At 35.8% G+C, this 25,746-nt stretch overlaps 1 protein-coding gene across 1 annotated transcript; it reads left to right on the forward strand.

Annotated features, from left to right (window-relative positions):
- The first annotated feature begins 55 nt into the window (after window positions 1-55).
- Window positions 56-25,418, forward strand: LOC121410580 (monoglyceride lipase-like). The gene is made up of 7 exons (XM_041602761.1): window positions 56-236; window positions 6,184-6,290; window positions 7,707-7,843; window positions 9,570-9,674; window positions 10,779-10,868; window positions 20,274-20,492; window positions 23,058-25,418. Exons 1-7 carry the CDS (start codon window positions 145-147, stop codon window positions 23,226-23,228), a joined length of 921 nt encoding a protein of 306 aa, XP_041458695.1. The 5' UTR covers window positions 56-144; the 3' UTR covers window positions 23,229-25,418.
- Window positions 25,419-25,746: the final 328 nt, after the last annotated feature.

Genomic DNA, 25,746 nt, shown 5'->3' on the forward strand with positions numbered 1-25,746 from the left:
GCGGTACCGGTGTACGGTACCGTATCGTATATAGGGGATTCACCGTATAGCGAAAGTTCCGGTACCGGGCGGTGATATGATGTCAATGACAGGGACTACGGTTGTAGGCCCACTACAACTTAGTTCAGTCCTGTAAGATAAAACATGGCGGAAAGACCGAACGAGGGCGCCTTCAAAAATTCTCAGGGATTGAATTTGCACTGTAGGTACTGGTATCCAGAAAATCAAGACGTGAGGTTAGTGAATTAAAATAAAAGAAAACACAAATCACAATTAATCTGATCGAGTGCTGGGCTGTTCTCCCTTGCCGCCTAGGCCGGGTACCGGTGCCGTACCGTACCGTACTTTCAGTTTCAGCTTTCCCCCTCGCCTCGGGTGGATGTAGAGGAGTAGGACTAGGAGCCTCCTGGCTAGGCCTGCGGCTACGGTAGTACCCCTGGACTATCGGTATATAATGCATAGTGGGTATGTGCCGCGGAGGGCATTGGAGGGGACCCCCATTTTTACACCCAAATTTCCATTCCAAGGCATAGCATTTTGTTCTTATCGAGAAAAAAAGAAGAAAGAAATCCGCTGCAAAGCTTCGCATATTTTTCGTTACGCCGTTCCGGTCGCATTGATCTGCTGCAATTTTGGTGAAAAGTGGCTGGCGAGCGCTGTCTGACCATCGTCTCTGCGTGAGCGCACCTGGCAGAGGCCGCGCTAGCTGCATCATGCACGCATGCCCGTTCCATAGGGGTGCATACGCACGTACTCACACGCTGGCGATCCGTTCCAAGGACCCCCGTTTTCACAAAATTGTAGTTCCGAAGCCCATTCCGAGGACCCTCCTTTTTACAATTTAGCCCGCTCCAAGGCCCCCGTTTTTTGTCTCGCCCGCGGCACACCCCTTCCACTTTTTTGGTAGAGTGCCCCCCCCCCCCGGGCCGGGTAGTATGATGAGACTACCACATATCGACCACCTCTTTTGAAACCGACCACCTTGTGCGCGTTAAAATTATTGCGTATTACAAACGATATGCGCGGGAGAGTAGGCGCAGTGTCCATAGAAACGGTAAGATTCAATTTTACGAGAAAAAAAAAGAAGCAACAAAAAGTAAAAATTAGTAGAATAAATCAAAATTGTATTGACCTTACCCAAATCCCGCTGAAAAACCAAGAAATCCGATAGGAAACGGCTTTAGAACAAATATCCTTCGTCAATCGTCGGATCATGCGCCGGAGCTCGCAGTGGAAGTAGTGAGGCGATCATTTAGCATGTTGACGCCATAGAACTGATTTGAAGGAGTAAAAATATTTCGCCACGGCGACAAGAATCGGCCGTAAACTGAGTGTACCGCGGGTGGTCGGTTTCAAAAGACGGGTGCAAATGAGCAAATGGAAAATCGTCGCATTCGTTGTTCGTCGATATACGCGCATTGAATCGGAGTCGCCGAGCGAAACATGAGAATCTGATCTGCTCAATTTTCTGCACAAATGAGACGAAAACTAGTAAATTGATGAATATTTTCGTAGATACGATGCTTAGAAGATTAGGTGGTCGATAAGGGGTAGTTCCAACCATACCTCAGGCGAAGATTCGTGTAGGCTCCACTAAACTATTTAAAGTTACGCTTCACTACCACTTCAAAGTGTCTAGCGTAGCGATAGTGAAGTGTAATTGAGACTAACAGTAACACTACCTTGGCTTAATATGGTAGTGGATCGTATTACCGAACACTTTTCATGAATTCAATCATATCAAACACATTCTCATAAAATTCATCAAACTTTCACCATAAATACACAATTTTGCCGAAATCTGTTCTTTTTTACAATATTTGCTTCCAATGGGACCCCTCTTCGCATGTGAAATATTTTGGTCACTTGAAAAAGGGATCGTATTACCGAACGTGTGTTTTCTATGGGAAAAATTGAGAAAACAACAAAATCACCGATGAGCTATTTTGACCATATTTTATTATTTTTAGAATATTAAGACTTTGAAAATGTGTTTTTGACCATTTTTCATCATCTTTCTATTTAAGTTCCTTTTGGAAGGATGTTGCAAAGTTTTGAGCGTATGAAATTATTTTCTGACGCATACAATGCGCCTGTTCGGTAATACGAGGCAGGTCGGTAATACAATCACTCACTAATTAGTACCGGTACCTTTATACCGCATGTGACGTATAACTACGAGTGACTAGACAGTTGACAGTACTCAAACTCGGTGACGCAGAATTTCCAGATACCATACAATGCATCAAGTATACCGTCAAGCACACCATCAAGTATACCATCAAGCATACCAACGAGCATGTTCAATCTGTAGCATAAAAATATAAACAAACAATAATAAGCATCTGTATATATGCAATTACATTTTACAATTATGTACTTACATAAGATAAATGAATAGTCTAAGTATTGCACAAATTAATTGTGACGTTTGAATCTTCCATAAATAAATATTCTGGTTTTCTGTAACAAATTTACCTTTTATGTTTTGTCAATGTGTTCAAAGAACCTTGAATAAACTTTGCTATATGTGATTAAACAAAACCTTGACTTTGTCTCATTTGTTCTTTATATCAACTACGATACTTAAATCTAAATTACTTAAATCAATATAACCTTGCCTCTAAACCATTTTCATACTCTGAGGCATTAATAAATAGCAATAGCTTTATCCAAAATGATAACTAGGCTTTCATTTCACCTATGTGTTATTTGCAATTATCAGGGCTTTCAAATGCACCAAAACTGGCTTTAATGCCTTATTTCCAAACTTATAAATGTACTTGATCTATTTTAACAACTTAGAACCAAATGCAGCTAACAAAGAGCACTTGTTTGACATTCCATTTCGTTAACAACTCTGAACATGAATAGCCTACTATGCACTGTGTGCGAGATTACCACACAGTACCATACCGATATACTATTACGCAACACCCTTCATGTGCATGTCCAATTACCTATCAATGTACAATGTCAATATACGTTTATCACACGTGTATTCTATACGTAAACTCCAAACACTTTCTCCAAACTTATGAGCTAAATTAACAACAAATTAATTATCGTCTAGAGTTAATTTTGGTCTCATATATTCAGTTATGCATTATATTAAGGAAATATAAAGGTCTTTTTACTTACAACATTGGACTTGTACCGATTATCTTGAATTCTACTGTAAAGTCACAATGGGCTGAACTTTAAATCTTTGTCGATCTTGGCAAGGCAAATTTCCAGCTCCCTCTATCGACTCAGATAAATTATGCTAAATCTCAATAAACGTCTCTGACGTCGTGTTAATTATTTCAAAGAAAAAATATACTTTCTAAATCTTACACCGCATCTACTGGAAAAATACATTTGTTCCTGCAGTCAAGTTTCCAGTCTATCTTGTTGTCTTCCTAGCTTGGATAAGTCAAGTTTCCAGTCTATCTTGTTGTCTTCCTAGCTTGGATAAGTCAAGTTTCCAGGTCTATCTTGTTGTCTTCCTAGCTTGGATAAGCTTGAAACTGAGTCTATGCTATTTGTGCAATGTGCTGTGCCAATGTGTTGAAATGAAAAAGGCACTACAGTTAGGCCCTAACTTTAAGCCTACACGAACCATCGCCTGAGGAGAGAGGTATGATGGGGTGACCATAATTTGTGCATATTTAAAAAATTATTATGAAGTTGAATCTCAAAGACTCAAAAAATTTCTTACATTTCCAGATTTCTCACAAAATTAATCAAAATCATAAATACCAGACAGAAGGCAAGATCCCAAAGTCAAATTCTCTTGGCGGAACTATAAGTAGGTCAAGGGTTTCGCTTGTATCGTGATCTCAAAATTCCATGGCCGTAATTTGTGCACGATCGTTTTGCGAAGCTTTAGAATCTGATATCTTACCTTTGCATGTTATGTACGTAACATAATAAGGGTGTCAAAAACACTAAAATAATGAAAAAAGGGAATCTATTTTTGCTAGGAAAGCTACATGTTTTGGGTCAAATTTGCGAAGGTATAAAAAATTAATACTAAAATGTTTTATAAAGGATGTACTTTTTGCCCCAACAGTCAACACTACGTGTTTAGAAAACGATTTGCAAGAGGTATGGGAGGTGGGGCAGTACTAACTACAAAACCCAAGGATAGGTAAAGGTAAAACAAATGACGTCTGTGACATACATGTAACAATAAAAATATCGCTGAACTTGTGTAGGGGTTCAATTCAGGGGATACTGCCAAGAGTATCATTTTGTTTCCAATAAGGGTAGGGTTTCACACGCCAATACCAGAGCTACCAAGTCTCACGCATTGTGCGTGAGACTCACGCATTCAGGGTCCGTCTCAATATCTCACGCATGGCACCCATATTTCTCACGCATCGGAACCCGACAGAAAAAATAGAGAAAAAGTAGCATTATTCGCTAGATTATACGACTGGCCGACCGCCTTTGCGTCTAGCCCGGCACGCGAGACGAATCGAGAGTGCAGTCAGCGCACAGCTAGTACGTGATACGATGAATCGCGTGCGTGCATCGCATGGTTTCAACTCTGGGTTTTGTAGTATTTTATGGATCGATATATATCATGATGAAGCCCATATCTCATGCGCGCACCCCTTTTGGCAACGTACGAGTGAAAGTACTGGCCGCGCGCGCGCAGAGACGCCGAGTCATGAATATCTCACGCATAACATTTTTTTTAACTTGGCATCTCTGCAATACTTGTTAAGAGGTGCATTTTCAGAAAATGGGAAATACGTGTTTAGGTTGCTTTTAGAGACCCCATGGTCACGCATGGTATCCACTCATCAATGGAAATGCCCCCCCCCCCCAGGACCTCGCCTTCAAGAAAATGACCATACTAAGTAATTGCTGGTCGCTTTTTCTGTTGGTGATATCAGTTTTTCAAGATATTAATTAGATGATTAAATATTTGACCCTGCGCAAAATTAGCTACCAGGTCACCATGGTCATACCACCATACATAGCGGCCTAACGTAGACCTATACGGCTACACACCACTCATTCAATGAACAAGGTTATGAATTTGACTTAACAATGTTAGTAAATTAGTTGTAAGTTGTAACCGTGCTCTCTGTTAGTGTTAGTTCTTCTCCATGTGTGGCAAAATAAGGTTGGGATGGGATGCCATTGCTTTGCACTACATGCACCGTCCATTTTCCCACCATTAAAGTAGACATAAGAAGACAATCACAAAAACTGAGATTTTCACATCAACAGAAAGATTTCAACCCGAGAATAGCATCCAACTCCATCCAGGTAACAAAATAAAAAGAAAATACCAACCTTAACCAATGAAACGCCACCCAAATCTGAGAGCTGGAAAGACAATTTCACTCACGGAAAAGGGGTCTGTTCATGTGACGTCACGCGGTGGTATTGTGTTTCTGAGTTGTGTACAAGCACAGTACAAACCCACATACTCTCCCAACAGCTGAGCCTATATTTTTCCCTGGAAGCGTGGTTGATTTTTACTTTATTCAGAGGAAGAACAGGCCTATGGAAGAAATATTATGCAATGGATATTTCTATGTATATCAATATCATCGCAAACATTATTGACGTTTAGCTGATGGAATAAAATGGGAAACAAGGTTAGAAATGTTTATACAAAAGTAATATGAGGGATTTGGGAAGTGTCTAGTGGACTGATGACTGAACTGTGATCATAGTGTTGGGACTGCGCTTCCTACTCTTGATATTTTGATAATCCTCATAATAAGCCAATTAGCTCGAGTTTTAGACCCTAGCTTCGACAAGTTTCTCCGTCTGTTGGTTCAAAGCTGGCAACATTTTAGTGATTTAGTAATGATTTAGTAATTTTTTGGGCGGGAAATGTGAATTTTTCTTTTGGAAATTCAGTAACAAAAATTTTAGTCTTCTCTTACTTATTCTAAAAAGTGTATTTAAAACATCATGAGCTTAAATCAGACTGTATAGTTTAATTGATTTATGAAAAATTTCATCATTCGTGGAAAAAAATGTTTAAAAACGATTTAAAATGTTTTAAAACAATAAAAAACGTTTTATTTGTTTTTTTTAATAAAAAACGTTTTTTATTACAACCCTGTGCAGACATGATTTTTCTGCCAAAATTGTTTGTTGAATGTATGTTAACTATATTAACCCACTTGCATTTTTCCCCCTACCTTTCCTCTTTCTTCTTTTTGGAATTAGAGCCCTTGTGCATATTATTCATGGATTAGGTGAACACATTGGACGTTATAATGCTATTGCATCATCTTTCACCAAGCTGGGATGTGCAGTCTATGCACATGATAATGGTCAGTAATTCAGTTTCAGAGGATTATTGTTTTCTTTTGTGATTGATCTGTAGATTGAATTGAAATTCAAGTTGAAAGAAACATATAGTTTCTGTCATTAGAAATTCTATGATTAGGCCTATAATATTCAGAATGAAAGTATAAATTACATTCCAGGAAGAAGGTAGTATAGACCCTACAAAACAGAAATTGTAATGGATAGGTGTATATGTTATCCACCTTGATGCAGTTGCATAAATTCAAAGAAGCTAGGGAACAAACTTGCAATCACATTGAAAATACTCTTCACTCTTCAGTATGGAATATTCTTAGCAAGGCGGCTTACATGCTGTATGTGGAGAATGAATTTCCAATAGTCGGTCATAAATTGTTCAGTTTTCTTATTGTGTTTTTACTTCTTTTGAATTGCATTATATTAATTACATTGAAGTCACAACAGGCATTACTTGGATATTCAGGTCAGAAAATATAAGCATTATACTGGTAATATTGCAAGGATTTTATAACACAGTAGGAATATTGTTTATTTATAGGCTGACTGTAAACAATTACAGAATAACCATATGGTTAGACTTCATTTACATTTTCAAAATGTTATACATGTATTTAGTTTCTTAATTCTTTGTTTTATTCATTTTTTAAAATCCATGTTGTTCTAATTCAGCCAGTTAGTCATGGATGTTGCTTATTTTCCAAAACCTGCTTCCTAACAACCCTCTATGTAGCTATTGAATTAAACTTGGTTTACTGCAAGATTTGATTTTTTTTTGGGGGGGGACTTATATTTAGTATTGTTTATAAGATATTAATAGAATTTTTGTTCATACATATTCTTTGGGGGGGATTATAATAATAATAATAATATAATAATGGTATTTTTATTTTATTCAAAGACTGTTTGCAGCAAGAGCTGAATTGTACAGAACTTTTACATAAAAAACAGCATTAAACATAACAGTATCAAAATAGAATTATAAAAATACAAAAAGCATAAAAAATCTACTATCATTAATACTTTGGGGGTGAATATGAATCAACAGAATATTTTCAAATATAATTAACTGCAGAGGTTTCAAATTTTGCTTAAGATATAGTACATGTATACGAGAAAGCGGATTGGATAAAATTGACTTGAGGATATCGAGATTTTGGGATTCTCCATTTTGTCCATTTTGTGATAAAATTGATCCATTACACTATTTATTGCAGAATAGAATTTGTCTGTTCAGGAGGAATGGGTGGTAACATGCATTTCATGAAAATAGTATTAAGTTAGTGAAGCCATGCTATCTATTAAGTTCCATTTGGGTTTACATATTATTTACAATCTGACATTCCAAATTGTGCTTTCCAGAGAGAAACTGATATGTGTACATATGAGAAATAATTGCTCCTTTTCAACCTTTCCCATTTTAGTTGGCCATGGACGCAGTGATGGGGTGAGAGTTGATGTGGAAGATTTTGATCAATATATCAGAGACTGTCTCCAACACACAGACATAATGACAGAAAAATACCCCAACCTTCCTGTAATAGTTTTTGGTCATTCTATGGTATGTAAGAACAGCTAATAATCAGTACTTGTCATACCCTGATACTGAGGCACCCAAATATTCTAGTCAGACAGTGGTTTGGAGGGATGAGCTATTGTGTATGAACAATGTCTCAATCCTCCAAATCAGTGCCTGTTCGAATATTCCAGTGCCAGTGACTGGTTATACCAATTTGATTGTTAGTTTGTGCATTTCATAATGATACACCTGTATACGCAAATTACACCCTTACTGTGATGCTTCTCTTTTGTCAATCCTGAGAAATTGGTCAAGTACAGTGTACTCGATACCATAAAATATCACAGTTTTTCCTTTTCATTCAAAGCAATAATTAACTCCACACTACATTTCTCCTGTAATCTCACTTGTAGTTGTACAGATTAATCATTATTCTTCTATGTGCTTGGGGTTCATCATTTACTAAAATATTTCTTCAATTCTCATTTGTGGCAGATGTTATCTTGTACATCTTAGGAAAAATCGATTGACCTTCAACCCTCTAATAATAATGAAAGCTTGTAAGCACATATTGTGAAATGATGAATTCCAGCTGTGGTTATATTTTCTTGAATTTTATGAGACATGTCAATCCTAATGTTATGTATTATCAAGAACATCACATCAAGCAATAAAACCCTCTCATATAATATGGAACTATAGTTTATTTTAATTGTGACATATATTTTACAGTATAATGAGGAAGTTCCTTATAAAAAAAAATGTAGCCAGCACTTCCCATTTTGGAGTTAACTGCAATGTAGATATTGCTAGGCATTCCGTCAGTGATTTTATGAACTGGCTCAAATATTGGCTGGTCTCCAAAACATGATTTTTAGATAATCGCATTCAAAGTTTGAATGTTTTTCAGACTCTCATAACTTCTTGCTTTGATAGAAACCAGATCAATTATTAATACCGATTTAAAGCATACACTGTACATTCTATTCTTTTATAATATGCTGAATTTTGTCGGCGATTTGTATTCATTTTTTCAATATTTGAAATGAAAAGCTGGTATGCATTTCAGAAGCTGCTAATTTTTACCCAACAGAGAGGGTTTGAGCCAGTTCGTAAAATCATGCGCACCATGGGCGCCGACTTTTAGTTTCACAAACCATGGTCTGAGCCAGATCGTAAAATCATTCATGCGCATGATTGTTTAGAGGCACAAACCCTGCCCGAAGCACATACACGCAGCATCTAGATCTAGGTCGGGCTTTGACCTGAGCACGCCCTTCCAGAGACTTTATAGTACACAAAGTATGGTTTGAGCCAGTTTGTAAAATCAAAGGAGGGGTTGAGCCAGTTTGTAAAATCAAAGGATGGGTTGAGCCGGTTCGTAAAAAAATTAAATATGCTCTTATTCTTTAAATAGTAGAAATTTTTATCTGAAATTTGGCAAATCAAAATAGTGAATCATGGGCTTTTAGAATATGCAAAAAAATAAATTTCAAAAATTTGACAGAAAAATTAGGTTTGTAAAATCACTTACGAATATATCATCATTACTTTCCAATAAGGAGAGGAGGGTAACTAAAGTACATGTATCTTTGAAAATGCATTTTGAAATGCATCCATGGATATATGCTCCAAAAAGTGAATTTATGTCACATGTGATTTGAAGCCTGTTGCACCTGACAGTTTTGTAACCATTATGTACCAGTGCTTCCTGAATTTATTCATAGTTTTATTAAGAAGATTTTTAAACAATCTCATTGTCTTTTAGGGAGGTACAATTGCAATTTTGATGATGAACTCACACTCAAGTCGATTTGCTGGAGCTATATTTGGATCCCCTGGCATAGCACCATCACAAGCTACACCCTTCTTGGTAAGGTTCTTTATCATTTACTTATGTGAATGAACAAACTGAATGTCTATATATCCTTGATTGAAATTGAATGAGGAAATTATACAGTGCATCCCAGAAAAACGAAACCGAGATTAAGCGATGATTTATCATAACTTAATCACAAATACAATAGACAAATTACCTACCAATGTAAAGCTTAGAATCTCCTCTTTCGTCTGATATTTCTTAGATTATTCCTCATTCATGCATGAGTGAGCAAAAACAATTTGAAAATACCAAAAACTCATTTGGCGGGGTATCTGAATTTTGAAAAGAAAATCACATGCCTAAAAAGTTCAATAACTGCTCTTTTATTTGATACCTTAATCACAAAAATGGTCAAGAAGTGAAAAAAGTTATGTTCTCTCAAAACAATGCTTGTATTTCCATAGTTTCATTAAATAAACATGTTTTCACTGGTTTCCCACAGAAGCTATTGCATGGTTAACAAAAGACCTAATGCATGGCTGATCATCAACAAAACGGAGTGTCGAGTGAGTTTGAACGGTAGCCTGTAAAACCTCTTCATTTTATGAAATCATTGAAATTCAAGCCTTCTTTCAAATAACCATAACTTTGTAATTTCTTGACCATTTTCTGTAATTGAGGTATCAAATTAAAGAGCAGATATTGAACTTTTTAAAAATGTGGTTTTCTTTTTTGAAACCCAGATACAGCCCGCCAAATGACTTTTTGGTATCCCCTCTTCAAATTGTTTTTGCTCACTCATGCATGAATGAGAAATAATCTAAGTAATTTCAGATGAAAGAGGAGATTCTAAGATTTACAATGGTAGGTAATTTGCCTATTGTATTTGTGATTAAATTATGATAAATTGTCGATAAATCTCAGTTTTGTTTTTTGTGGGACGCACTGTATTATATTTAATGTATTCACTCTTTAATCACACTTTATGATGCATTTGGTCTGTGACAAAGTGAAAGATCACACTAAGGCATATTTAGGAGAATGGGATGTGGCTTGAACCTCCCTAAAATGGGGTTCATATTTTTATTTATCTTTTTGTTAGATCATGTCAGGTATTGCTGTATGTCATTGAAATTTTCTTTTCTGTATTTTCAGATGTTTATGGCAAGGGGAGTTGCTGCCCTATGCCCCCAAATGTCAATTGGTAAATTAGTTGTAACAGACATCAGCAGAGATCCAGCTGTGGTAAGATGAATTATAACTCATGAAACCTTGGTCCTATTACCATTCATTTTTGTGAAATGATGTCAATCATAGTTTTATGGCAAACTGCATAGTTGAAACCTTGCAATCAACAGTCAAGATTTATTGTATCTAATGTGAGAACACTATTAACCCTTATTTAACTTTCTTCTTTTTTTTGGGGGGGGGGTGGCATCAATATGTACAAAGTCAATTCAAATCGCATTTTCAACAAAATATTATAATTGTATGATTATTTTTACTTTTGTAGGTTCAAATAGATTTATTTTATGGCATTTATGATTGCAAAAGTGTCCCTGACACAGTTCTTCAAAAATAAAACAATAAAAACAGGTCTGAAAAAAAGAAAAATAATTTAAATTGTAAAGAAAACTGAAATACATAGAAATGAGATATTGTTTTGGCAATTTTTTTGCAGACATTTGTCAAAAATTGATATTTTCACTAAAAATTAGCTCTCTGCTAGCTATAGAAAAGTGAGTTAAAGGCATAAAAAAATCCACATGAAATTAACCCCCCCCCCCCCCGGTATATCCTGGGGACCGTAACACAAAGCTTAGCAATGATCATAGAACATTTTTCTACAATTTATTTGATTGGCTACATTGGCTACAATTGTAAAAATCAAGCGTACAATTATTTGCTAACCTTTGTGTTGACGTTGCTCATTTAAATTTGGGTTAACATTTATGTTGTGCTTTGTTTAGTGACAGGCTGCATAATTGAGTTTTTTAATATTTGGTTTAAAAAAGGGCTGCGTTGAACCGGTTGAATCATCAGTGCCTGGCAGAGGCTGCAATTTCCTGTTGACCTTTGGACTGATGAATTGAAGAAGTACATAAGACATTCATAGTGCCAAAGATTTTGAAAATTAACTAGTTTAAGAACTAAATTTCTCAACAGTTTCATTTGATATAAGGTATCATCCAACCAAGTGGCAGTAAGAAAATTAAACTACTGAGTAGGACTTCTCAATTTTATTGCTTGATTTTATTATCCAGTAAAGTTACGATCTTTTTTGTTGCATTCTAGCTCTGCCACACTGCTTTATTTGTTCAAAACTACTATAATTCTTTCCCCCTTCCCACCAAATAGCATTATAATTCAGACAGAGTAATTACAAGCTGCTGAAAAACATAAATAATTTGATGTGCCAATACATAGTGTAATAATAAGATAATGTTAGAGAGTGATTTATTCAATTAAAAATATTGAGAATTTTTTTCATTAATTTTATTTTCATATAAAATACAACTTGGTTGATTAAAGGTTTGAAATTTATTATCATATGAAAGTTTTGATATGAAAAGGAAGTTCTTAAACTTGTTTATTTTCATAGTCTCTGGCAACACTGAAGTTCTTCTTTTTTTCCTTATTTCACTGTTTTCTGTCAGGAAAACAATGGCAAGCTCCAGTAAAAATCAAACATGTTTGTAATGACTATGCCTAGTTTAGAATTGTGTTAGTTTCATGTAAGAATATAGGAAAGCAAACAGGTTATTGGAATGCCAGTCTCCTATTAAAAAGAAAATAATGATATGCTTTGTATCCTCTTGTGCTTTAAAAATACAGCTATTATTATCTTTTATTATATGTAGTTCTCTGTAAACCTTCCACTCCCCTTTACTCCTTTAGTTAGTAAATGACCCATGATAACAGCAATGACAAATGAGTCCAATGTAGGAAATAGATGAGTGCGATGGGCATTCCGCCCTCATGACAGCCCAAATCACCCCTAATATTCTCCCCAAAGGGATGCTTTGGGATGGCCATCCAGCAGGCACTTCTCAAAAGAAAAAAAATTTCAGAGAAAAAAAAATGCATTGAAATGCATGCTGTCCTTCATACATCATGAAATCAGTGAAATAAGTGTTTGCTGCAAGTTCTGGAATTTCTCTTTAAATTTGTGAATTTGCCATCCATCTGTTAGTGGGACTTTGTAACTATTGGTTCTTAATTACTGGGACCCCACTCTGGTAAATGAACCTGTCACAATTTGGATCAAGAAGCGTGTTTTTGCTGCTGTTTCATTCCTTCAGTTTGGAAAAAATAATACAGCCAGTCCCATATATTCAGCTCTGTGTGTTGCAGTGAGTGTGTCTCTACAAGAGAAAGTGAAACTAACTTAGGATCTTTGTGAAGTGACTGACCTTGCTGTTTATTAACCCCAGAAGACCATCATGGGTCGTAAAAGAAGCAGCAAAGGAGTACCTGGGAGATTCCTAAATCAGGCAGGTGCGGAAAAAGGGACTGCCAGTGGAAGCAGTAAAGCTGGAAAAAACACATTTGCAGCATTGAGTGAAAGTGAAGGGAAAAAAGAGGAAGGTGTGTTCATCAGTTTGACTGATGTCATGGAGAACTTTGAAGATGATCAGGACCGTGAAAAACTAGCTCAAATCACTATGAAAGCTGTGCAAGCTGCTGTCCAGGCAGCAATACCAGCAGTGATTAAAGCAGTGAAGGATACCTGCATCTCAAAGGAGGAAATGAATCCTCACATCCTCCGATCTCAATTCAAAGTGGATGCTCTTGAGCAGTATACTCGCCGAGAGAATCTCCGTTTCATGGGAATCCAGGAGTCTGATGATGAGAATGTAGATGACCTTACAAGAAAGATCGTCAAGGTGGCAGATAAAGCAGGTGTTAAGATTTCAGAAAGCGACATCTCTACCTGTCATCGCCTGGGATCCCCAACCAAAAGCAAAGGCAAACCAAGACAAGTCATCATGAGGTTCACAACAATGAAAAAAAGAAACGAATTGTATGACAGCAGATTTAAATTGAAAGGGAAAGATGCCTGCAAAGGTGTCTTTATAAACGAGGACCTTACAACAGTCAGGTACTCCATCCTCATGGCAGCGAAGAAGGCGACCACTGTAAAGGGTGTGTCCACAAAGGATGGCAACATTATATGTAAAATGAACGATGACACAAGACTCTTCGGTCACCAGATGACCTCTTTGACATTGGAGTGGACGATGTCGCATACGACAATTTTGGCCTCCACATTTTGGCTTGACTTTCTTGATCTCTAGAACCATGCAGGCACTGCATCATGTTACTTCCATAAATAATGATTAATAGTAATGTAACTGATGATATAGAGATAATCTCTGCAAATTTATGTCCAAGTTCATTTGATGTTAAGGTAAACAAGATTACTGAAAATGCTTTAAATGTTTCACATGTAAACATAAGATCCTTACAAAAAAATATTGATAGTTTACGATTACTATATGAATGTTCGTTGCAAACAAAATTTCATGTGATTGGGTTATCTGAAGTTTGGAATGTATCTTTTCCACAGATGTTAGGTTTACAAGGATATTCATTAGAAGTTCAGTGTCGAAAAGCGCCTCAAAGAGGGGGAGGTGTTGGCGCATATATTCATTCATCTGTACCATACAAAGTATTAAGTCCCAGCTTTGAAGTAAAACATACTGAATCCATTTGGATTGAAGCATCATTTGAAAAGCAGACATATCTTATTGGCATAGTTTATAGAAAACCAAACACAGATGTATTAGAATTTCAGGAAAGTTTACTTGATGCACTTGAAACCTTAAAAGTGGATAAAACAAAGTGCATTTTAATGGGTGATTTTAACATCAATATGAATAACCCTGGAAATACAGAAGAGGATTTTATTTCAGCTTTACAATGTATGCAATTTCAACAACTTATTAAGGTTCCGACAAGGGTGAATAATTTGTCAAGTTCTTTGATTGATCATGTGTATTCAAACTTCATTTCAAAATGTGTTTATTCAGGTACAATAAATACCGATATTTCTGATCATTTTCCCATTTATGTTATATTTGAAAATGAATTAAAGATGCAAAAGGTCAAACAGAAGATATTTAAGAGGAATTATGGGTATTATAATAAGGTCAGTTTTTGTGAAGAGCTCTCTGCTCAAGACTGGAGTGATATTGAAAATAAGACAAATGTAAATGATGCTTATGATGTATTCTTACAAACTTTTGGAGCCATTTGTAACAAACACGCCCCAATTTTGAAGTGTTCTGTTGTAAAGAAAAGGGCAAGGAACCCATGGATAACAAAAGCTATATTGAAATCAATCAAAACAAAACATAAGCTTTATTCTAAAATGATTTCATCTAACCACCAGCCACAGCATGTTGAAAAATATAAGAAGTTTCGGAACATCTTGACAAATGTTTTAAGAAAAGTGAAAAGGGAATATTACAGCTGCCTATTCATGACTCATAAAAATGACACAGGTCAGACCTGGAAAGTGATAAATGACCTCCTCCATAGTGGTAACAGTAGATCAAAGGTCACACAGGTTGAAAAGTTGTGCTCAGAATCAGATACCAATGGAGGGAGGACTCACGTTTCTTCTGCAGAGGAAATCGGACAGGTTTTTAATAACTTTTTTGTAAATGTGGGTCCGAAATTAGCAAGTAACATACAGGAAGACACTGCTGGTCGTAGCTTCAGGGATTATCTTTGTGATAAAATAAAGGTAAAATGGCTTTTAAACCAGTTACAGAATATGAGGTCCAATGTCAATTATTGTCTCTGAATGTAAATAAAGCATGTGGTCATGATAATATCCCAGCTAGATTAATAAGGGATGCAGCAGATTTTATTGCTAGACCATTGTCTCATATTTTTAATCACTCACTTCATACAGGAATAGTTCCAAATTCAATGAAAGTGGCCAAAGTCACACCTATCTACAAAAAGGGTGAAAGGGATAACCCTGGTAATTATCGTCCAATATCTGTCCTTCCATTATTTGCAAAGATTTTAGAAAGAATAGTAAATGATAGATTACTTGTCTTCTTGGAAATGAATGAAACATTGTATAAGCATCAGTATGGTTTTAGGAAAAAGTTTAGTACAAAACTTTCCTTAATTAACCTGATTAATGATGTTATCAAGTCGATAGACAATAGAATGGTTACAATTGGAATTTTCATTGATTTTAAAAAGGCTTTTGATACGATAGATCATACTATTTTGTTCAAGAAATTAGAACACTATGGGTTGGAAGGTATGCCCCTTCAATGGTTTATGGATTACTTATCTGATAGATTTCAGTTTGTAACTTATAATGGGGCACTCTCTGAGTACAGTCCAATAACTTGCGGCATACCTCAGGGGTCTGTTCTTGGACCAACTCTGTTTCTCTTGTATATTAATGATTTACCAAGGTCAAGTAATTATTTCACTTTTAGATTGTTTGCTGATGATTCCAATTTGTTTCATACATTTCAAGCTGGAAAATTTGATATAGATCTGGGAGAAGTGACCCTAGAACTAAAGAAAGTTCTGAATTGGTGTAATGTCAATAGAGTTACTATAAATTTGTCAAAGACAAATTATATGCTAATTAGAGGGAAGAGACAGGCAATTAAGGTAAGAGAGAAAATTCATCTCATGGACACAGAGGTGCATGAAGTAGATGTTACAACATTTATTGGAGTAGACATTGATAAACATTTGACATGGAAAAATCATATTGCAAAAATTAAATTATGCATACGCAAGAAGGTTGGTATTCTATATCGACTGAGACACTTCGTACCACGAAGTATTTTGATTCTGCTGTACAAGACATTCATACAGCCCCACATCACATATGGTATTGAAGTCTGGGGTGGAGCTAGAAAAAATTATCTAGATTCTATATTATTAATTCAAAAAATGGCAGTGCGTGCGATAACATTCAGTACATATATGACAAGATCAGCACCATTATTCAGGGTTCTTAAGATACTTGACATTTACCAACTGTATAGATTATCTATCTGTAGTTTTATGTACGATCTAATTAATACAAATTTGCCACATTCACTGCTGCAATATTGTTCACTGATTAAACATAGATATAATACAAGGCAAAAGGAAGACGATAACCTGTATGTACCAAAAGTTAGGACAAGCTTGGGAAAAGAGTGTTTATCCTATGTAGGCACAACTTCTTGGAATGAGCTACCAACCAAAATTAGAAAGAAACCATCAAGATCAAGTTTTCGTAAAGCTATTGTCGAACATCTGTTTGAAAAATGAATTTTGATACCATCTATATTTTTTATCATCTAGATATTCTTCATATGTAAATACTGTTAACTAATTTTGTTAAATTGTTATGTAGTCATTGCTAGCGTGTACTAGTAGACTCACGATTTTCATTCTTAAAAACATGTTTCTATCTATCTAGACTAGAAGGGGCCAGACTTGACTAGCATCCATGCTATTTTCTGGTTCCTATTATCCTTGCTTTTCTATGTATTCATAAAGTATTGTGTGTAAACTTGTAAAATTTGTATTATCATTGCATTGGATAATAAATTCATTCATTCATTCATTCATTCATACACTTGACATACTGTATATACATATGAACTGTACATAGATTTTTTGGGTTGATCAAGGAAATTGTAAAATGAATATGAAATTGTAAAATGAATATTGAATCTGACTGTCAAGCAGTCAAGGTACACATGGATAAGTTGTTTTTCTGTTTCTATCATTAAGAAGGTAAAATTGAATTTTCCTTTGTCAATTTCATATTTGAAAACACAAAAACAAAATTAAGTTCCATAATTTACCATTTTAAAAAATAAACGATCGGGATGGAATGTATAACAATGGAAATGTGAGTGCACATTACTGTCGGAGTCTGGCTGGATGTGTATTATACGTAAAGTTTTATTGCTGGTATTATATTACACACACGTGCAGATGATGATGATCCACAGCAGGCGCAGGCTCATCCAATTCATCTAATTATTACACATCTGAAATTAGTAAGATTTGAGGAACAATTTAAAGAGTTCAATGTTGTCAATTTCTTGGAGCGAAGAAGGGAGGGAGTTCCAGAGGCGAGGAGCAATAGATGAAAAGGCACAGTCTCTATAATCCCTTTAGGTGTGTGATTGGTACATAAGAGTGACACCAGAACAAGATGAGCACAAGCCAGGATGTGCTGTAGCAATATATGTTGTTGTACAACGCCTACTTAGCTTGTTGTATGCGAGCAAATGAGAGGCTGAATGCCAAACAATCATACCGTTGCAAACAAGATGTACCATCCAAAATAGTACCATTGCACGGCTTTAGGAGGTGACGTCACAATACGATTAAAAGACCAGTCCACACAAACAAAAACTTGATTTGAATTAAAAGAGAAAAATCCAACAAGCATAACGCTGAAAATTTCATCAAAATCGGATTTAAAATAAGAAAGTTATGACATTTTAAAGTTTCGCTTCATTTCACAAAACAGTTCTATGAACATCTCAGTTGGTATGCAATTGAGGGAACTGATGACATCACTCACTATTTCTTTTGTATTTTATAATATGAAATATTCTAATTTTCTCCCCATTGTCCTGTGGAACAAAGTTTGATTTCTCCCTGAACATGTGGAATTACTATTGTTTAACATTTTATGGTTCAGTCAAGTTTGTCCTTATTGTCAAATCTGTAAAAATTGAAATATTGTATAATTCAAACAATAAAAAAGGAAAGAAATAGTGAGTGAGCAACATCATCGACTCTCTCATTTGCATGTAACTGACTCGTTCATATAACTATTTTGTGAAAAATTAGTGAAACTTTAAAATGTCATTACTTTCTTATTTTACATCCGATTTTGATGAAATTTTCAGCATTATGCTTGCCTGATTTTTCTCTATTGATTCAAATCAACATTTTTCTGGGGTGGACTTGACCTTTAAATTCATTGTGCTCAGTAAAATGAAGGTGCAATAAGCCTGCTGGCTAAATACGCTATGCTGCCCAAGGTCATATGCACTTGTGGGATTTTGCTTTTCGCTTTCAATTTTTTGCTCCCTTTTCATAGATAACTGCAGGGATAAACTCTTATTTTTTCACATTTTCGCTAAATTCCGAGGCGTTGTACAACTCAATGAATAGAGGATCTTTCTTTCACCTCATGCGAAATCTCGTACCATCGCACTCATGCCTATTCGCTATTTGTATATTGTTGAATATGATGGCACTCTTCAATCTCTCCAGATTATACGCGCCAGTCGCTTTCATAAGTAGGACGTCATTGGCAAAGGAAAGGCTATGACGTCAAACCATAGTGACAACTATATATGAAATATTAATATAGATTAGTTAGCCATCCACCTATTATATTAGTAGCTAGGTGCAACAAACTTACTTATCTTTGCCGAATAGCAAATGAATACATATAACATAGTGAATAACGCGCATGGAAAATGATCATATTATTGTTCGTGGAAAAAGGCATGCAAGTTAACCAAATGGTTAGATTATATATATGAAACGTTCCTCTATAGATTTTCATAAAATCTCCGCCAAATGCCAATGCAATATATGAAAATACATATTTGTAAATAACGTGTGTGATAAGTGGTTGTTCATGGAAAAGAAAACAATTTTTATGTTTATTTTACAAACTTCTATGTATATATTTTTATTAAATAAACATTCCACCTCTCTTCTTATTTTTCCTTTTTCTTATTATTTTGTTTTGTTTTAAACTTTCTTAAAGAATTTAAACTCGTTCGTTCATGTCTGGTGATTGAATTACCGTGTAAAGTTTTGGCATGGTATGGTTGATACAAAAGCTGAATTTATATAACTGCTCCTCGAATAGCTGGGAACTGATAAACTAGTGTGAAAGGTGCTTTCATCAGCCGTTTTTTTTCCATCCAGCTAAGGCTAATCATCAGCCAATTAGTAAACATTTTCTTGTAGTTGAGGGCACTCTTCAATATTCACAAAAGAATATGTTTTCATCAATTTAACATCAATTTTTGTCTCGCCTAAACAAAGTTCAGCAGAGACCTAGTAATCACTTTTCCTTTTGGTCTGTTACAATATTTTTTTTTTCAACTTGCTCTCATTCCTTTATTTTTGCATTAATTATGTTCATACTTGGTACATATGATCCTTGGGTAATACCACATGTTACCTAAGAAGAATTATAGGGTCAAAGGTCAAATGATATGAGGTCTTGTTTATCCTTTTTTAAAGTTTTTGTTCAACTTGCTCTTATTCCTTTATTTCTGCATAAATTGAGCTTACACTTGGTACAAATAATCAATACCACACATGTGTTCATGAGGATGATAAGGTCAAAGGTCATCTAGGGGCAAAAATGTCATATTGCATATTTCATTGATCGCGAAATCAGGCGAGACTCATGGTTCATGAACCACCTTGTGGTTTTTGCTATGCAAAAACAAAATCACAGAGAGGAAACCATGTTGTTTCAATTTTGTTTTAAAAAATGAAATGAAATTTTTTGTTTTTTCTTCCTCATGACAGAAACAGAAAACTGACTTATCCATGTGTACCTTGATTCAAAGCATAATATCATAGATTAAGCAATTGACCAAACACTTCATATTGTAGGTTGAAGACTATGTGAAAGATCCATTGGTGTGGCATGGTGGGGTCAAGGCACGATGGGCAGTCAATATGTATGGTGCATGCATGAAGATACAGGCTGAATGTGGAGAGAAAGCTAACTATCCATTCCTTCTACAACATGGCTCCAAGGATATTATCTGTGATATCAAAGGATCAGATCTTTTCTTTGAGAGGTCCAAAAGTCAGAATAAAGTCTACAAGGTGAGTCCTTCACACTTGTTAATGAGCTGATGATATGTCTATGCTTCTTAAGACTCATTCAATCACATATTTGACTAATTCTGAAGCAAATCTGTGGTTATATGTGGCATTATTGTGTATACATTCTTGGTTTTACTTTTATTAAAAGTTAGTAAAATGAGCTTAAATTGAGTCATTTGTGTGTGTGAAATTTACTACTATCCACTGCCAAGACATCATTTAAAAGTCAGAGTAAAAATTTATGTGAAATTTAGCATTAGATATTATTGTTTATTTGTAACCACCTGTTCCTAGGATGGGATAAGAGAATTATAATTCTCTGGTTTGCATGACTGTGGATCTGTACAGTATGTGGACTACTATACTAGAACTTTCACTGATATGGCAGTGGTTGGTTCTGGAAATGGAAAGAGGGATATTTGATTCAGAATGTATTCTACTGTATCATATTCTGCATAAACAGAAGAGGTGCATTAAAACTCACCCATTATTAGGTTCAGTCTGGATTATGTTTGAACCCATGACCTTTTATTCTACATGCTTACATGTACAGTATATGCTTAACCTTCTGAGCAAACTTGTCTTTACATACATGTAGCAAGTTACCATTCTTGAAAATATTCTGTAATAAGACGCTGGTTTATTCCAGCTAGCTTTTATTTAAATGTATTTCATCTGTGCACATTTGGGAGGTGGTTCAAGTAACTGACAGCTCTAGATTCAATACTAGAGCAGCAGCCAGTCCAGGTACAGCATGCCAGTATGTACAGCAAGATTCCAGTCGGCTACAGTACCCAGAGGTTTACATGTCGGTTTTGCTGGATGTACCCATATGCAGATGCACACATACAAGGTTCTCAAAGAGAGATTCTCACAATTTTTGTCTTGCTTGCATAGCAGAGTGAGATTATATGCACCATTTCCGACGGCAGCAGCGTCGTCAACATTGAAATCTTAACCAAGATCAACTTAGAAAGTACATGTATATGGACCTAGTTCATGAAATTTGTACTTGAGAGTAATCAAGTATTGACATCTTGCCTTAATTTCAGGCCACATGACCAAGGTCAGAGGTCAGTTAGCGTCAATGAACTTTGGCCATGTTGGGGTATTTATGGAATTGTCATAACTTTGAAATTTTATGGGTCTATTTCATAAAACTTGGACATAAGAGCAATCAAGTATCCCTGAAAATCCTGTGCAAGTTTCAGGTCACAGTACTAAGGTCAAAGGTCATTTATTTTTTTGTTGAATTGGCATCATAACTTAGAAAGTCTATGGACCTGGTGACATGAAACATAGACATAAGATCAACCATGTAACCCTGAATATCCTGTGCACATTTCAGGTCACATAACCAAGGTCATTTAGGGTCAATGAACTTAGACCATGTGGGGGAATCAATATTGAATTCTTAACCAAGGTTTAGTTTTTGAAATGTTGTCACAACTTAGAAAGTATATGGACCTAGTTCATAAAACTTGGACATAAGAGCAATCAAGTATCCCTGGAAATCTTGTGCACATTTCAGGTTACATGACCAAGGTCAAAGGTCATTTAAGGTCAATGAGCTTTGGCCTTGTTAGGGGTATTTGTTGAATTGGCATCATAACTTAGAAATTTTATGGATCTAGTTCATGAAACAGAGACATAAGGGTAATCAAGTATGAATGATTGTTTTCACATGTCTTTGGTCACATGATCATGGCCAAAGGCCATTTTGGGTCAATGGACATAGTATTTTATTATCATATGAATGTCTTCTTTTGTGAGTAATTATTCAAAAGCTGTTTTCAAGTCAGCACTGCTGCTATATATCGCGTAATGCAGGCAAGACCAGAGGCGTTCTTGTATTCTGTTACTGGTTTCTGAAGTTTTATCCTTTCTTATTCCTCATACGTCTATTTTTTATATAACATAAGTCAAGTGTCTTCAATCATAAAATTTAATGCTGTAATGACAAAAGGCGGTTCTGCACCAGCCCGAGATTGCTCAATCTCGAAATGTTAGCCCGATCAGCCCTCTTCATGACTAATCTCGAAATTCAGGAAACCCCGTCTCCAGCAAGAAGAGCAATTCTTGCTTGAGCGAGGCATCGATGCATTATGGTGTGACGCCATGAATAAATAATCCCAAGTGCGTCTGCACCTATGAATTAGCGGGATAATTCGTAAATAGTGCGCTATTTTGCAAATAATCCTAAGTTGACATGGGATTGCAATCTCGAGTTTAATCCAGCGAACTATCCCGATGATTGCGTCTCCATTACAAATAATCTTGAGATTGCTCGGTTCAGGTTGCCAGATCAGAAATACTGGAAACTGAAAAACTGGAATTTGAAAACTCAGGCTGGTGCAGAGGGCCCTAACATCGACCCTACGCCTACCTGGATGTCCCCTACTCCTAGATCAACCCACTTAGCAGATCTTGGACTTGCTAGCTGGATTGGTATGCAAGGCCAGCAGAGTGATAAAATACAATGCATTAAAATATCCAAAGTTATGATCCAGTGACCTTGATCTGTTCTATGTATGCGTTGATTCTTCATTTTTGTTGTTTATCCAGATATATGAAGGCTACTTCCATGAATTGGACAAGGAACCAGAGGGAGAGAGAGAAGTCGTCTTCAAGGATTTAGAGGAGTGGACCAGTAATTTCCTTGAGAGATTAGAGGGATCAAATGTTGATGATCCAACCAGAAAGGTCGATCCAGATGATGTAGACTTGAAAACATGATGGGCTTATGTCAAGGGGATAAATTGCTTGACCTACAGATATGGCGGTTGTTTCAAGAAGTGACTTGTCAGATATTTTCATGAGAACTGTTGTAAAGGCCATCGCCCACCTTACAATTGGTCTGTGACCAGATTTTGGAATAAGACGTAGTAGAATTTGATGCTAATATTGAGACATGGAATATGTCACTCTGTAATGATATAGGAATAACGCATTCCGCGGAGTTGTTAGCAAGTATGCAGTGCACGAGAGCCTTCGGCTCGTGTGGAGTGTGCATGCGAAGAAGAAACCTTGAGTGCACTGCATATCGCTGAACAACGACGGGAAAATGCGTTATTCCTTTTATAAGATGGCTAAGTAATTTCGAACGCAATTAAGCACCTTATATGAGAAAGAAATAATGAAATAGATCTAAATCAAATATCAAAAATTTTGAAATTGCACTTACCGTTTGAAAATGGTCCAGAGTAGGATTTCTCCGAGATTACTTGATTCCAATTTGTGCTGAATCCGTGTTAGGTCCTTTATTCCAAATTTCTTTCGAGTTTCGGGAGTTAAATTTCAATGATGTTTTGCGATCACCACAAAAAAGTTCAGAGTTCAGTTTACAAAGTTTCAAATCCAACACATGAACTCGAAAATGTTTCAACTCTCAAGAATTCAACACATTTACAGCTAGACTCTATTTATTTACCGGTACAGCAGATTTACTTGGCTTGAGGAAACTTGCTGCTATCACCGATATCTAGATCTAATCCATAGACAGTTCTCATCTAAGTATCTCTGAGCATTGAACCTAATGTTTTGTAGCGACCTCGTTTTGTACGATTCTCCATTGTCCTTCCTTCTTCCGGAGCCGAGAATTTGGTCAAAAACTTGTCCAAATCTTTGGTATCCTTGGTGATTTCTTCCAAATCAGTTCCAGTGAATTTGGCAAAGTCCATGACTCATGAGTTTACATTTAGCAAATTTCAGCACTTTTTTGTCCCTTTGCTGTCCATGTCGTTTACCAATTGGTCAATTTCTTCATCTGTCATAACTTGGAAGGAGACAGATAAGTCCTCCTTTGGTTGATTCACCCACGCCATATCTCAAGGTTTCCGAATGAGTTGTGATTTCGAAACAGACACACAACAAAGGCAGGATACACAGCCTACACAGCGACGAAACTTACAGCCAATCAGTACCGTAATCGAGATCGTAGATCATATAGACCTAGATCAAAATCAGTAAACGAGGAGCCATAAAAACTCTTGTTTCAGCAGGAGTTAATTTTTTGATGGCACAAGTTTTAGATCCTATGAAATAACATGAGTGGTGGCCTTGAAAATCTGGTTAAATGAAGAATTTCACTGTAAAATGTTATTTTTACTCAGTGTCAACTGACAAATCGTCGATACGTCCCAGGCGATCGATGAATTTGTGCATAAATTTATTTTCTTTTTCAACATATGCTGGTGGATCTAGCACTAATTAGTTTATAAAAAGTTCATCTTTCATTCTACGTACGTGACCTCATTGAGCATAAAGCTGGTACGTAATCGAAATCTCGATTTTTTTTTAGACACTGCGCATGCGCCAAAACCGTGGGTTAGACAATTTGGGTGCGCGAAAGTCCCACGGGCGTGCAGGGATAGACACTTTTCGCGAATGATCACGTGGTACGCTTTGACCAATCAGCAAGCTGCAAATTATTTAGCCATCTTATAATATAAATCATTGTATGAATACCTATGTTCAAATCTGTGACTATTCTCTAATCCTTATTAGAATGAATAAAAAATCTAGTCGCAATGTTGTCAGCAATCATAAGATTGACTACAATTTGAAACTTATTTGAACTTTACTCCAAAATGTAGTCTTGCAATCATCCAATATTTTAAAATTAGTATTCTTGCAGATAATTTGAACATCAAATAAAAATATACTTTTCTGTCGCATTTTCAGAAAATAAGCTAAATACGATTTGTTCCAAAATCAGATTGTTGACCAGTCATAAGGTGTGGGGTGGCCATATTAAGACACTGAAACCTATGCATCTTATGGGCTGAAATCAATTTATCAGTGAAATCCATTAAAAAGACCCTTCTCCCCACTGTCTGATTACTGTTTCAAACAAAGCTACTATTTGGCATTATACAATACACATGAATCCCCATGATTTTGCTTTTTTTTTTTTACATTTTAAGAGATAACAGCAATTGTTTCAAGAGAGCAAAACAAACTTATTCTTTCAAAATATTTATTTGCCTTTGTCTTTCCTTTTTATTTTAGTGGGAGTACTATAATTTATATATATATATATATAAGGACTACTTGTATTACATCCACCTTTTACATTTGACTTTCAATAATGTTGCTGTTATAGACTATGAACCATAAAAAGACTGGAGGATGAGGGTGATACAGCCCTCAGTCATTTTTCATGATGGATTTGGAACATGAGATGATTTTGTTTACATCCTTTCATATATTTTTACTATGCTACACCTTTGTATGTGGTTCCAAAGTTATATAT

Source organism: Lytechinus variegatus, chromosome 3, assembly GCF_018143015.1.
Source record: "Lytechinus variegatus isolate NC3 chromosome 3, Lvar_3.0, whole genome shotgun sequence".
Lineage (NCBI taxonomy): Eukaryota > Metazoa > Echinodermata > Echinoidea > Temnopleuroida > Toxopneustidae > Lytechinus > Lytechinus variegatus.

What these genes read in the sequence shown, in the direction of transcription:
- LOC121410580 (XM_041602761.1), top strand. Translation starts at nt 145, where the DNA reads ATGGCGGAAAGACCGAACGAGGGCGCCTTCAAAAATTCTCAGGGATTG. An exon ending in CCAGAAAATCAAGACGTGAG is followed by an intron (nt 237 to 6,183) that starts GTTAGTGAATTA and finishes TTTTGGAATTAG; the next exon opens with AGCCCTTGTGCATATTATTC. An exon ending in AGTCTATGCACATGATAATG is followed by an intron (nt 6,291 to 7,706) that starts GTCAGTAATTCA and finishes TTCCCATTTTAG; the next exon opens with TTGGCCATGGACGCAGTGAT.